Here is a 13,625-nt window from a genome sequence, read left to right as displayed (position 1 = left end):
AAAAGAGTTGTCATCCAATGCTTCTTCACTGGAGTCATCCCTTTGACCTACAAAGCTTTGTCCACTGGCTGGTGAATCTTTTGTGTTCTTCTTGAAAGTAGCTTGGCTAGCAACATACATTTGCACATTAACTTCTTTCAATTATTTCAAAAAGAGATTCTGGAAATCCGATATGCCAACATTAGCTGCTGCCTCTTCAATTTCTGGAAAATGGGTTGGTATAAATTCCTATGGCCTTTTCAGTCTTGGTTAGAAATTTGAGCCTCTATTTCCAAATTTGTTCTTGGATCCTGTCTAAAAAAACATGCAGTTTTTAGTTGAGTGGGACCAAGAATTATGTCATTTGTAGTACAATTTTCCTTTAAGTTCTTTAGAAGTTGGGATCTTAACTCCCTTAGGCAACTTTAAGAAATGTGCTGTTAGCAAATGATTAAATATGTCATCTGCTTTTATTATGTCAATAGAATATTTCCTATGAAGGTCTTTTTTTTTGTAAATTATTGGCCAATTATAATATCTTTCAGAATCAATGCCTCATAGGTCATAGGTTCTTTTCCTATGATCTTTGCTGCATCAATTTCAAAGTTAGGGTCCCTGTAATATGTCCTATAAGATGCACTGCTTCGGTCTCATTCCTTTTCAAGTAAAGTTTCATATCTAGAAACTTTATAAGTAAGTTCCACTAGATCTTAAAACTCTATTGAATCAAACTTCTTTTGAAGCTTGAATTCTAGCCCATTTTGGGCCAATCTAACAAATTCAGGGTCGAGTAAAATGACCTTACATTTGTTACGTGCTCTTTTGAATCTGACAATGAATTGAGCAGCATTTTCATCAGGCCTTTGGCTCAATCTTGCCAAGCCTGCTATAGAAACCTCATGTTCTATATAGAAAAACCGGGCATAAAACACTTCTTCCATTTGTTACCAAGTTTGAATAGAACCAGGTGTAAGGTTCGTGTACCAGACAACAGTTGCCCCAGTTAGAGAATTTGGAAAAAGTCGTAGTTTCATATAATCATTATTGGTAAACTCACCACATTGACCTGTAAATCTGGTAATGCGTTCAATGGTTGACTGGTTTCCATTCCCATAAAAAAGGGACAAAATCTGGAATTTTTTATCCCCGCGGGTACTCATGTAGCCTATCTACCCATTCTAGGTAAGGTTTTCTGTAGATAGGAGTCTAGACTAGGAATGACAATGGGCTGAGGCGGGGCCAGGGATCACACTCCCTGTCCCCAATCCCCGCTAGTGAAAATTCCCCCGTCCTCGGCCCCAATCCCCGAGGAGGAACCTATCACCATCCCCGCTCTTGCCTCCTAACGGGGATCGGGTTTTCCCAACCCTAAAAATTCCTCGATCCCAACAAAAAGAAAAAAAAAATAGTATCCAAAGTTCTAATCTTCTCAAGACAATTCTGCATATGCTGGTTTACTTCAGCTGTGAGACTTGCTCCTGCCACAAGCTTGTACTGTTCAAATTTCAATTCGTCACATTTCAAAGTTGCATTTTTACAGGCCTTGATACTTCCTATATACAAAAAGAAAAAGATTTTTAAGAAAAAGAACTCATTTTTTTAGCAGTAGAATACATAATCAGATAAGCATTATTGGATGAGATGCCATCATTTTGATGCTAATGAGATGCTATTTTAAAAGTAATCCATTGTAATCAAATTCCCACAAAGGTTACTTCATTGAAATTCTTATATACATTATTTTTCTTATAATTCTTCAATGGAGTGTGACATTTCTCAGACTTATTTTCTGTAAAATTAAAGATAGTCATAACCAATAACCAGCCTGGAATCCACAAAATTGCAACATATGAATCAGATTCAGTACCAATTACAATACAATACAAAACAAATCTATTGTAATTATCTAAATAAATCATACATCAACAAAAGATCATCAATAACTTACACAATAGATCAACAAAATCATCAACAACATCATACACAACAGATCAAAAAAATAGAGATGGTAAGATCTGAGAAGTACAACTCAAAAAGACAAATCAGAGAGATGATGTTGGCGGTGAGGCAGCTAGCTTGATGATCGGAGACAGCGACGTTGATAGTAGTAAAGAGAAAGGCGTCGAAGTCGTCGTGATGTTCTTGAGGAGGGAGATCGGTGAGATCGGAAACCCTAACAGCTTTCTCTTGCTGAAGACAACGGGGGAAGAGGGAGATTGGTGGTGATGAGAGGAGGGAGAGGAGGACAGCGGAGGAGCCATTGCCGCTGCCGCTGCCGACGCCGTGAAGAGCACCTACAGCAGAGAGAGAGAGGGAGAGAGGAGAAAAGAGAAGTGAGTATGAGTGTGAGTGGGAGAGAGGCTGACTCAAATAACCCTAAACATATATATATATATATATATATATATGGGGAATATTGGGGGAATTACTAGGGGATTATTCAGGGCAGAGACGGGGCGAGGCCGAGGCTGGGGGAACCTATCCCCGTCCTCGGCCCGAAAATCGTCAGGGATTCAATTTTCAATACCATCCTCGGCCCTATGGGGGCTAATTTTCAAAAAAGAACCTGTTCTAATCGGGGTCGAGGGGTCGGGTCCCCGTCGAGCCAGGTTTAAATTGCTATCTCTAGTCTCGACCCCTCAAGCCACGGGTCGACAAATTTCTCTTGCTATATCAGCAATGTGGTCTCTAGGCGCTATGTTTGGTGCTAATTGAGCCACTATTTGGGGAGCAAACACTGGGTTTAGAGGAACCACTTGTGCTTGGAGTCCCATTGGTCCAGGCAAAGGCATATTTGGGATTAGTTGTCCCTATTGTGCCTGATAAGCCTGAGGATATGGCTGCCTCCTTTGGTCAGGTGCCTAGCCTACAAAGGTACTGCAAAAAAAACCACTAGAGAGGGAACATGCATTGTTTCTCTTCCAATTGCCTAAGGATATGACTGACTCCTTTGGGCAGGTGCCTGGCCTACAAAAAGTACTGCAAAAGGAACAGCTGGAGGGGGAACATGCATTGTTTTTCTTCCAATTGCAAGAATCCCATCCAACCCCCCAGGTGTAGCTTCGAACATGGGATTAGTATACGTTCTGCCATTCCCATGTGTTGATCCTACTCCACCAATATTTATGGATTCGCTAGTAGGTATAAATATAAACATGTTTTGGCCTGTTGGCATTCTAGGAAGGGGTTCATACCATGACTAAGGCACTGGTACTAGTCTTTCAGGTGTTTGATTACTGGTTTGACCATTGTTTTGCCCATTATTTTATATAGGCTGTCTATTGCGAGCCAATTGCTGCTGAAGCAAATTTATGTTTTCTCCCACTTGTCTAATGATGGTTGGTTGATATGTATGCATTCGATCCAAAAAGGTTACTGTCCACCTTTCCATTGTATACATTAACTGTTGTCCCATAATATCCACTAAACCTCCCCATTAACTGGTTGTGTGGATGAGATAGTCGAAGGGTCATCTTCTTGGCCTCGCCTAATATTTTATACTTGGGTTGTATACCCTAAAGTAATGGTTTCTTCAACCAACTAAGGAGGATTGTTTGAAGCAGGCACATTTTCAGGATGTGGCTCAACATTCACTCAATGTTAGCTCCTTCTACAACTTCTTCGAGGTGGTCATTTTCTCATCTTACTCGACGTCTAGCCATTTTTCAGGTTCTACTGGGCGTGCCAAAAAATATATGTTGGCTTTTTTGACTTTCAAAAGTTAATGATGTAATTTTAAGCATGCCATTAACGATCAATAAGTCCTTACAGAAATTTTAATTGTCAACTAGTTATCAAATGATTGTGTTGAAGTTCTTTCAGCCTCAATAAAGAGATTTTTACTGGTGGCTTTGCGCAGGTGAGAAAATTAAAGATATTGAAAATAATAATAGATAAAAACAGTTTTATGAACTAAATTTCATTAAATAATAAGAACTTACAATGATACCTTTGCACTTCCACAGTTTCAAAAGGTTTTGTAGCAATAGACTACTTGGAACTATTCCTAAGAATTGAAGTGCAGTACAGGAATTGAAAATGTAAAAACTGGAAAAAAAAATATAAAGTAAATAATTGGTTTTTGGATCTGAATCTGGGGTCCATCTTCTATTAGCCTTCTCTTCTATTTATACCCTCTAATGGTAACCGTTGAAGTGGTCTTCTAACCATCGAAATGCCCTTCCACAATCACTAGTCATGGCCTTGAATAGTTTGCTTCCACTGCGCCATTCTTGCAGTTAGACTTCCCTCATAAATTTGAATTTGAATTGTGAGTAACCGTTGGGCCACATCACCTTGCGCCTTCTAACTGCCCCAATGCTGCACAGATTCATTGTTAATAATATAAACTGTCACGTGTCTATTGCTAACTGGAGACTTGTATTGATTCTCCAGATTATCCTTTACAAGCCACATGTTAAGTTGCGATTGACTTATACAAAATATGTAGTTAACACACCCATTATACAAATTATAAATGTCTAAAACATCTAAAATTATGTTACATCATCGATTAATATACTAATTGATATATCAATTAATACTTATAACATTAATCAGTTAAAATTCACTTTGTTGAGGTTGGATTGAATGGAAGTCTCATGAAAAATGTTAATCAGAGCTCAATTGGCAGTGGTTGGTCAATACCTTCAATTGAGATTTACCTTTTTTTTTTTTTTTTTTTTTTTTTTTTTTTTTTAAGTGATTTTTTTTGACTTTATTAAATCTAATATCTATATATATTTTTTGGAGACTGGAAAATTTGAATTACTTTTTAGCTGATCACAAAAGTTTTTTTTTTAAAAAAATTACTAATAATAAAAATTAAAAAAGAGAAAATTTTCAGGCACATTAGTTTCTTTAATTTTTAAAAATAAATTAAAAAGTCAAAATATAAACCTAAATACCTTATCAGTCAAAAAGTAAATTTTTTAGTTACATCACATAAACACCTCTTAAAAGATGTAAAAAGTTCGGAAATTTAGTAGAACATGTCCAATTTTGGATAGTAAGGAGGTCTAATATATATATTTTTATTAGTTAAGATCTCTCGATAAAATTTATATATGATCATATAAGAAAAATTTCAAAATTTGTATTCGAGCAATCCATTGGAACATAGTAGTAGAATCACCTCCACAACCACATCTGGCTAGTATGTTGACGTCAATTTTCAGTTCATTCGAAGGCCTCTGTGCCGAATCATTACCCGGCAATAAGGTTGGCCTTTCTTGGGCTCCTCCTCGTCTTCCGGCGAATGATGGGAAGGTGGACCACCGAAAGGACACTTCGCTGGCAATAACTAATAAGAGTCTGAGCAAAAGCAAGGAAGGAAATTCATCATCAGGACAACCGGCACTTGAGAGGAGACTGAGGTTAGCATTGGAGTTGGATAGCGTTCACTCTTTTGAAACTATCGTCTTATTTTGATATATTGATTCTCAAAAACAAATCTTGGAAATGGCGAAATGATTTTGAAACGAATAAAAAGTATTTATTAGCTAAACCCGTATTAATGATTTTTGTTTTCTTAGTCTAAATTGTTATACAATTATGAGGATCTTAATTTTGTTCATATATATTCAGGAACTTGGAGATGGATTACTAATATCATAGGTGAGTTCTGACAAACAATAGAAATGTAAAAACCAAACCAGACAAGAAACCGAACATAGTGTGATTGAGCAAAAAACAGTGTGCCACCTAAAACAAAAATTTATGTTTTCAACAAGGACATTTATGTTCTCTTTCACTAAACTACAGCAATTTGTGGTCACATACAATTTCCATCCTATAATCTCCTTCCTATGTTTCCAAACCTTTTGGCAACACCAAAAACAATCGCCTTACTCAGTAGGCCCCTATTAAGAGTACAAGCAAGGACAATAGCCCCTCCAAAAATCACAAGTTTTGGTATTATCAGACCCCCAGGGTTCTCAGGTGAACCGGGTACTTCAATCTCCGATGAATCTTCAGCACTTTCCAAGGATTTCAAGTATGCTGGATTAAGTTTTGTGTTGATCCCAGCCAAAATTGCAGACTGAGAGAGTGGTGCCCCTGATGATCTGGCCTTCTGGTAGGCACGTAAACCACGCTCGATGTTCTTGACAGTTCCCAACATCCCCTGCCTTACTGCAAATTTTGCAATTTCCTTTGGGACACCCACATCTTCATGATGGAAAAGTATCACCTCACAAGCACTTGGCAGTTCACTCCCTTTCTTTGACGCCACTGGTTCATTTACACCAAAAAAACCCCAAATTGTTGAAAATTCAACCTAACACAGTATAAAACTACACAGCATACTGAGGCATATACTCAATTTAGCAGTCTCTTAGCAATTTAAATAAAACGCTAAATGTACCTGCTTGAATGCACCAACTTGAATAGTAAATGTCGACACGTCTTGGTTTGTCCCGCCTTGGAACAGAAGCGCAGGGCACTCCCTGCTAGAGGAAAAAATAGATAGCCAGCTTAGAACTTTGAAAGATTATCAAGCTGGATAACTACAATGAAAAACCAAGAGTATACAGCAAAAATTTCCACTTGACATCAAAATCATTGTCTTGTGTATTCATTCACAGAAATTTATTCCAACTGTGTGTTGAAAGTAAAATGGTTCCTCTTATTCCATCCAAGATTGTTTGTTAATCTTCAAATGTGTTGAATCTTTCAGGACATGCATGACCTAGGCCTGTCAACGAATCGGATTTGAATTGGATCTGGCATAACCTGATTATAAAAAAGTTTGATCCGAATCCGAACCCATTATGATAAATCCAATAACAGATAATTCAAATCTAAATCAGGGCTATCCAGGTATCCGATCCAAACAATCGACTTGACCTAATTTATTATAAAACTTTATTTTTTTTAATTGGAATTTCAATTTCTTATTTTTTGGTTGTTGTTATTGGTGTTGCCCATTATTCTAAAAATATAGTTCTATGTATATACATACAAAAATTAAAGTACGAAAAATCAAATCGGATAAGATTTATCTAAATCCAATCCAACAATAATCAGATCAAACAGATTCAGATTTTAACGATTGACGAGTTGGAAATTTGTTAATGGATTCGGATTAAAAACAATCCGTTCATAGGATGACCATTTGGAGCTACCTCCTTCCCATTTTAGTGTCTTCAACTTGTACAAGCTTGACTCATCGTTCATTTTCCTTTAAATGTGCTCAAACTTCTGTCAACTAAACCACCTAGCTTGACCTTAAGTTTTACTCGAGATGAGCAGCTCTTGACAGAAGATATCATTACTCCTCAAGAAGTGCAATGTAAGTATATATTTTCCTTCACATACCTTTGTCACACAGTAATACGATCTTCCTGATTCCCATATTCGACGGCCTATTGTATACTCTCTGTCACTACAAAAAAATGGAAACTGTGGCAAATAACAGTTAGGAAAGATAAGTGTTTGTGGTCAAAACAATTGAATTATGACAACTAAACGTAATCTTAAGAGTCTCACCTTCCGGATCCAATGCACTACCATGGTTCCTGTGGTTTTGCATTCTTCTAAAGTAGCACAATGTACAATCATGTTGTCCCATTTCAATCGGAACTCATCATCCCAAAAGAAGTCTCTTAATTGTTCAGGGGTCGCATCCTCGTAGACAGTTCTTGTGCAATATTGAGAAGGACCGGTCTAATGTATATCCAAAATTAGACACCTTAGTGATATAAAAAAATGTATCCAAAATAACTTTAAAATGCCAATGATTGGTTAAGTGATAATAATTAGCTAGAACTTTAAATGGAGAAAGCCACACCTCTGGATCTCTTTGCCATGCTTGGTAGCTCATAGTGGGGGTACAATGGTCCATCATATGTTTCCAAGGGGGACCTCCATCTTTCCTCTCAACAAGATTGCATAAATGTTCTAAATCCTCTTCTGTCACCACAACGGACTGTTCTTTTTTCAGCTGCAATGAACTGGGCAAGTAACAATGCGCGGTCATGAGTTTTTTGCATAATTCTTTGAATTTTCATCTCTTCTCTTATGTTATGAATAAATCATGAACATACAAGTTTTGGCATATGTATAGATGTTCCATAAGGTCATCTTGGAGCTAAATTTGGGCATCAATCAATCAAGTAATTCCTAATTGCAGTCATTGAAACCGACACTAAAGTAGGACATTTTGAGGAAAATTGTTACGATTCTAACTTGTCTCACATTAGTAAAACAAGAGTTTGGCCATGTGAATATAAGCCTTTTTGGGCACTCCCATCTGGCAAACCGGTTTTCGAGGGTGAGTTGTACCTAAGCAGTTTCCATCATTTGGTATTAGATGGGGTGCAATTTTGTGATTCAGGCTGCAAAGGGGATGCCTATATACCACGCCGAGTATGGTCTGGATTAAGATATTTGCTAAAGTGTCGAATATTTGATAGGTGTGGTTTGAGCAGCAAAGGGGCCTATATACCACGCTGAGTATGGTCTGGATTAAGATACTTCCTAAATTGTTAAATACTAGTAATATGTAAGTGAAGCCGCTAGAAGGGAAAGAATCACAATCAAGTCAAGTGTTGAATACTGATAGGTGAGTGAAGCCTGTAGAAGGGAAAGAACTACTATCAAGTCACTGTTGAAATCGACTCTAAATTGAGGGTACCGCCATGTGAACATAAACCTCTTGAACACTATCTACTTGCAAGCCGATTTTTAAGGGCGAGTTCTATCTAACTAGTTTGAATCATTATATGAACTGAACAAATTCAAATTAACATCATATATAGTTTTGAACTCTTAACTACAAAAAATTACCTGCAATTGGTGTCTTCTTCGGTGAAAGGCAAAGAAATTTGGTCCTTATACAACCCATCTTTCATGGCAGTAGATTCAAACCTCGAAATCAAGCTCTGGGTCGAACCAAGACTACTTACAGGGGAAGAAATTACAACAGACGGTGAAGAAGACAGTGTCGAACGACTGAATTCGCCATTAATATCATGAACCCTAAAGTTCCACCATGTGGGTTTCCAAACCCATCCAACCAAAACCCCAGCAAGAAACGCAATACACGCAGCAACTACTAGAAACAACATCTCTTTCTATAAACACTTCCCCAATATAGTGATGGCTTCCAAAAATCCAAGCAAAAAAAAAAAAAAAAAAACCCTAATCAACGCAGGGAACAAAGATAGAACTGCAATAAAAACCTCAGCAAAATTAAGCGGAGATTAAGAGAGAGAGAGGAATATGATGATATAGTCTCGAGTTTTTGAGAGACTAGGGGTATTGGGGGAGAGGATATGAGGAGGAAAAAGAGAGGAAGAGAACAAAGAAATAATAGTCTCTCTCTCTATATCCTCTACCTACCTCTGTTGTTCCGCCATAGCAACTTATAATAGTATCTCTCTCTCTCTCTCTCTCTCTCTCTGTCCGTGGGTGTTTGGAACGGATATGATATGACATGGAGGAAGCAGCAAAGCAAATGGTTTTGTGGTCGCCACAGTGTATGTGTCACTCTTATCCAAAATGGATCTGTGCCAAGCGCTTCCGGAATGTGCCAAGCTTTGGGATTGCTGGTCAACCTCATCTTGAATTCCTTCATTTTTACTCTATACTAGCCCACAACTCATATTGGACCATGCTGTTGGATCTGGGTCACACCAGCAACTATTGTGAGATTCGTGAGGAATTGTTTTTGAGTTTGTTTTGATGGGTGAAGTTGGAGATTAAAATTAAACCATTCCGTCTGTTTTGAGAATTTATTTGTTGAGTATATTATTTTTATAAAAAATAAATTGATCGGATAATGTCAGTTACGTGTTTAAATTAGTTTTATATGAATTATTTATTTTTTTATCATCTATTTTTTTTTTATACAAAATTGATTTGAGCATGTAATTTTCATTATCCGATTAACTTAACCTTTTTTACAGAGATAATGTACTCGATGAAACACTAAAATGTGAACGATTTCGATCATTGAAATTGGCCCAAAAAGTAGGCCTACGGAGCGGAGTCTTGATCTCTAACTAGAGATAAGCTAGAATCATTTTGATAGTCTAAATTGTTCATATTATAAGATTTGTTGAACATATCGTTTATATAAAAAAAAATTAGATTAATGACGTATACGTAGTCCCACTATCATATTCCAATTATTTTTTACAAAATTATTGAAATTATGAGATCTATTTATTTTTTTACCAAAAAAATTGTGGTCTTGTAATAATGTTACAAATATCCTCATTAATTTGATTTTTTTTTATAAATGATTCATAACACATAACTGTTGTGAGTCTATGGAGAATTATTCCAAATCTATTTCAATGATTACAAATGTTTATATTATAAAATCCATTGAGTATGTTATTTAAGTAAAAAATTAAGTTAATAAGGATTTCGAGCTGCTTGTGGGGTCACTTTTGATGGCCAACGAGTGGGCCTAATGCAACAAGCTGAGATTAAGCCCTATATATGTTTTTATTTTATTTTTTCTTTCATTTTTTTTTGTATCTTGTGCTGGGTTTGTAGATTGGTTGACTTGACACCGTCCTTCATGGGCCGAGCCTCATTTGGGCCTTCGTTTTTGCTCCACGGTGAGTGACTCAATTTTCTCATCGCATCACTCGCGCTCCGTTCTGAAGGAAAACTACGCGCAAAATCACAAACGAAGAAGCTTATCATCATCTATCTCTGCAGGAATGACGAGACCACTCAGTTCGTTCCACAGCTACCCAGAAATGGTTTCTGTCTCAGCCATGTCCATAAACTCTTCTTCTTCTTCTTCTACTTCTACGTGTATTTCTTGTTCCATCTCTCGCGCCCTAAACCCTCCACCAAGAGCTCTTTCCACATCTCCTTCTACTTCTTGTTCATCTTTACATCACCATGGATGGTTATCTATCCCAAAATTGGCTCTTCAAAATTCAAATCTTATACTCTCACTATGCAACAGTACAAGCAACAACAACTCTTCCCTTAATCTTCTCACTGAAATGGGTAAGTAACTCTTAGAGGCCTAATCTCAAACACATTGTCTGCATAAACTTGCACATTACATCAATTATTTGACTATTGCTTGTTTTCTGTTTGTTTCCCTAGATGTGACTTTGTTCTCACTCTTCCGAGAAATCGGAATTGACGAGAGAGAAACTGAACTACTTTTGGAGAAAAACCCAGGTCTCAGATTCAGACCTTTTAATTTTATACGTGCTCGGATTCAATCTCTGCGGCAAATCGGAATCAGTGGATTCGCACTTTGTCGGATGATATTAAAGAACCCAGATTTACTTACAGAAAAAGAAGTTGATTCATTGATATGTTTTGTTCGGGATGATCTAGAAAACAAGATCGAACCTACCCAGCTCGAGCGGCTTTTTAACACGACAGAACCCAGATTCTTTCTGGGGTTTGAGCGAAAGGTTAGATTGTTTCTTCGTCATGGAATTACCCAAGACAAGCTTGTTCATGTTCTTAACAATGTCAATCTTATGAAAGCGTTGTGTCTCAAGTCAATTGAAGAAATTGAAAGAACAATCACTTATTTGAACCATTTTGGCGGCATTGATTTAATTGTTCGACGACCAGCTATTCTCAATTATGATCTGGACAGTCAGCTACTTCCGAGAATTGGGTTTCTCATTGAGCTTAGTGGGGGAGATGAGGATGCCACAGGAACTGTGTTGCGTAAACTCCCTGCAATTTTAGCGTACACTGCAGAACATTTAAAAGATCACGTTGAGTTCTTCAGATCGTTTGCTGGCTTAATTGATCAAGAAATTTTTAGGATTGTTCTTGTGTATCCAAATTTGTTTAGTGCTAGCAGGAAGAGGAAATTGCATCCTAGAATAGATTTTCTCAAGCAATGTGGGTTGAATTCCCATGATATCTTTAAATTCTTGATCAAAGCACCTTTGTTTCTAAGCCTTTCGTTTCGTGGGAACCTTGCGTACAAGCTGGTTTTTTTGGTGAAGATTGGGTATGAAAATAGAACGAAGGATTTGGCAATGGCAATGGGAGCTGTGACTAGATCCAGTTCCAAGAATTTGCAGGAGGTGATTGGGCTGTTCTTGAACTATGGGCTATCTTGCGATGACATTCTTGCCATGAGCAAGAAGCATCCCCAGATCCTGCAATACAATCATGAATCTTTGGAGGAGAAGATTGATTACTTGATTGATGAGATGGGTCGTGAAGTTGGAGAGCTATTGGCTTTTCCTGCATTTCTTGGTTACAAGCTTGATAGCAGGATTAAGCATAGGTATGAAGCAAAGAAGAAGATTTTGGGAGAAGGGATGTCCCTTAACAAGCTCTTGTGTGAATCAACCGAAAAATTTTCAATGGATAAGGAGAAGAAGAGAAGTCCAGTTTTGTGATTGACAATTGAATAGAAATGAAGGATGGATGAGCATACATGGTTAAATTTCTCAGTGTGTTAGTTTATTACATTGCATTCTTCAAGGCTTGCTTGAAGCTTTCTCTTACCAATTCGGTTGCACAAGAATATGAATATTTCTCAATTAGCTGGAGAGGAGACACTTGACAAAGCAATCACTGTTCACTTAAAATAGAGGAGTAAATAACTTCTTGAACTTCAAAATGATGGGAGGTAGTGTGGCAGAAAATCTACTCGGGTATTTTCTATCTAGCATTTTGAAATTATCTCAGGGATGGAACTGACTTTTTTGTGTGGTAGCCATTATTAAGAGAGGAAAAACCTCTGTTAAAATGTTTCCATAGTTATGTGGATTCAGTGATTTGGTTCTTTTTGTACTTAAATTGGATCAATAAACTGGAAACTTGTTGCAAAAACATTGGCAATGATTTCCTGAATTTTGAGTGTTTTCATGAAGCAATTATGGCATAGGAAAGATCATCAGCAGTGCCCTGTCTGTGGGTTCACTTGCATTACAAAACTAGTAGCCCTCTTATTGTTGGTTGCTTTTATGGAGGTTGGGTGGCTTGTACACTCTTCCAAGTTGTCTATCAAACTCTCTTTCAAGTTGAGTATGTGATGCTTTGTTGATTTGTTTATCTAGTGACACACCAAAAGAACTTCTTGTATGGCTACAAAGGTTTTGATTGAAAAAACAAGGAGCTTAGCTGAGATTGAGTGGTGTGAAATGTATGATAAGTCCTGGGTTTAAGTCTAGTTATCTTCTTACCTCTGATTGCTTACATAACTCACATCTCTCAAATTTACTGAGTTACAACTCATTGCTTGGCTTTGATGCTTCTATTTTGAGAAATCATGAATGCTTACATATCCATAGGACTTCATTTTTTTTTTGTTTTTTTCTTAAGTTTTAAATGAAATGTTACATCTCTATGCACTTAGTTTGAGTCAATTGTTTGGTTGTGAGATGACATTTTGGGGGTGGAGCATTGGGAATAAAGGTAATTTTGGTATTAAGAGAAAAAATTACTAATGTAACAGAATCCTGTTATAATCTCTAAACTCTAATGGACAGATGACAAAGCAAGTTAAGAAAGATGGTGTAATTTAAAAAATCAAAGGAAAGGTCTGTGTCAGAAACTTCAGAGTAGCGCCTGTGTAATTAGCCTAATAAATATATATATATCAATTTTTAAATTTATTAATAAACACGTTTAAAACATGAACAAAATTCTAAAGAAAATATGCAACAACCTAACTAACTATAGCTTTTTTT

General features: G+C 37.0%; 2 protein-coding genes across 3 annotated transcripts; one reads left to right on the top strand and one right to left on the bottom strand.

Annotated features, from left to right (window-relative positions):
* Positions 1-5,635: 5,635 nt before the first annotated feature.
* LOC114259214 (uncharacterized) lies at positions 5,636-9,675 on the bottom strand. 2 transcript variants are annotated; one of them, XM_028199222.2, is made up of 6 exons: positions 8,767-9,675; positions 7,769-7,931; positions 7,468-7,644; positions 7,297-7,380; positions 6,344-6,428; positions 5,636-6,210 (listed from the first exon to the last, which is right to left on the bottom strand). In XM_028199222.2, the coding sequence occupies exons 1-6, from the start codon at positions 9,045-9,047 to the stop codon at positions 5,771-5,773; spliced, it is 1,230 nt and encodes a 409-aa protein (XP_028055023.1). In that variant the 5' UTR covers positions 9,048-9,675; the 3' UTR covers positions 5,636-5,770. The 2 variants fall into 2 exon arrangements, with proteins under 2 accessions (XP_028055023.1, XP_028055024.1); XM_028199223.2 differs by having other exon boundaries at positions 6,344-6,425; positions 8,767-9,539.
* PTAC15 (plastid transcriptionally active 15) lies at positions 9,573-12,963 on the top strand. The gene is made up of 2 exons (XM_028199224.2): positions 9,573-10,953; positions 11,056-12,963. Exons 1-2 carry the CDS (start codon positions 10,656-10,658, stop codon positions 12,327-12,329), a joined length of 1,572 nt encoding a protein of 523 aa, XP_028055025.1. The 5' UTR covers positions 9,573-10,655; the 3' UTR covers positions 12,330-12,963.
* The last annotated feature ends 662 nt before the right edge of the window (positions 12,964-13,625 follow it).

The sequence above is a fragment of the Camellia sinensis genome, chromosome 8 (assembly GCF_055761805.1).
Source record: "Camellia sinensis isolate YWXY chromosome 8, ASM5576180v1, whole genome shotgun sequence".
NCBI lineage: Eukaryota > Viridiplantae > Streptophyta > Magnoliopsida > Ericales > Theaceae > Camellia > Camellia sinensis.
This window is presented reverse-complemented; position numbering and strand designations above follow the sequence as displayed.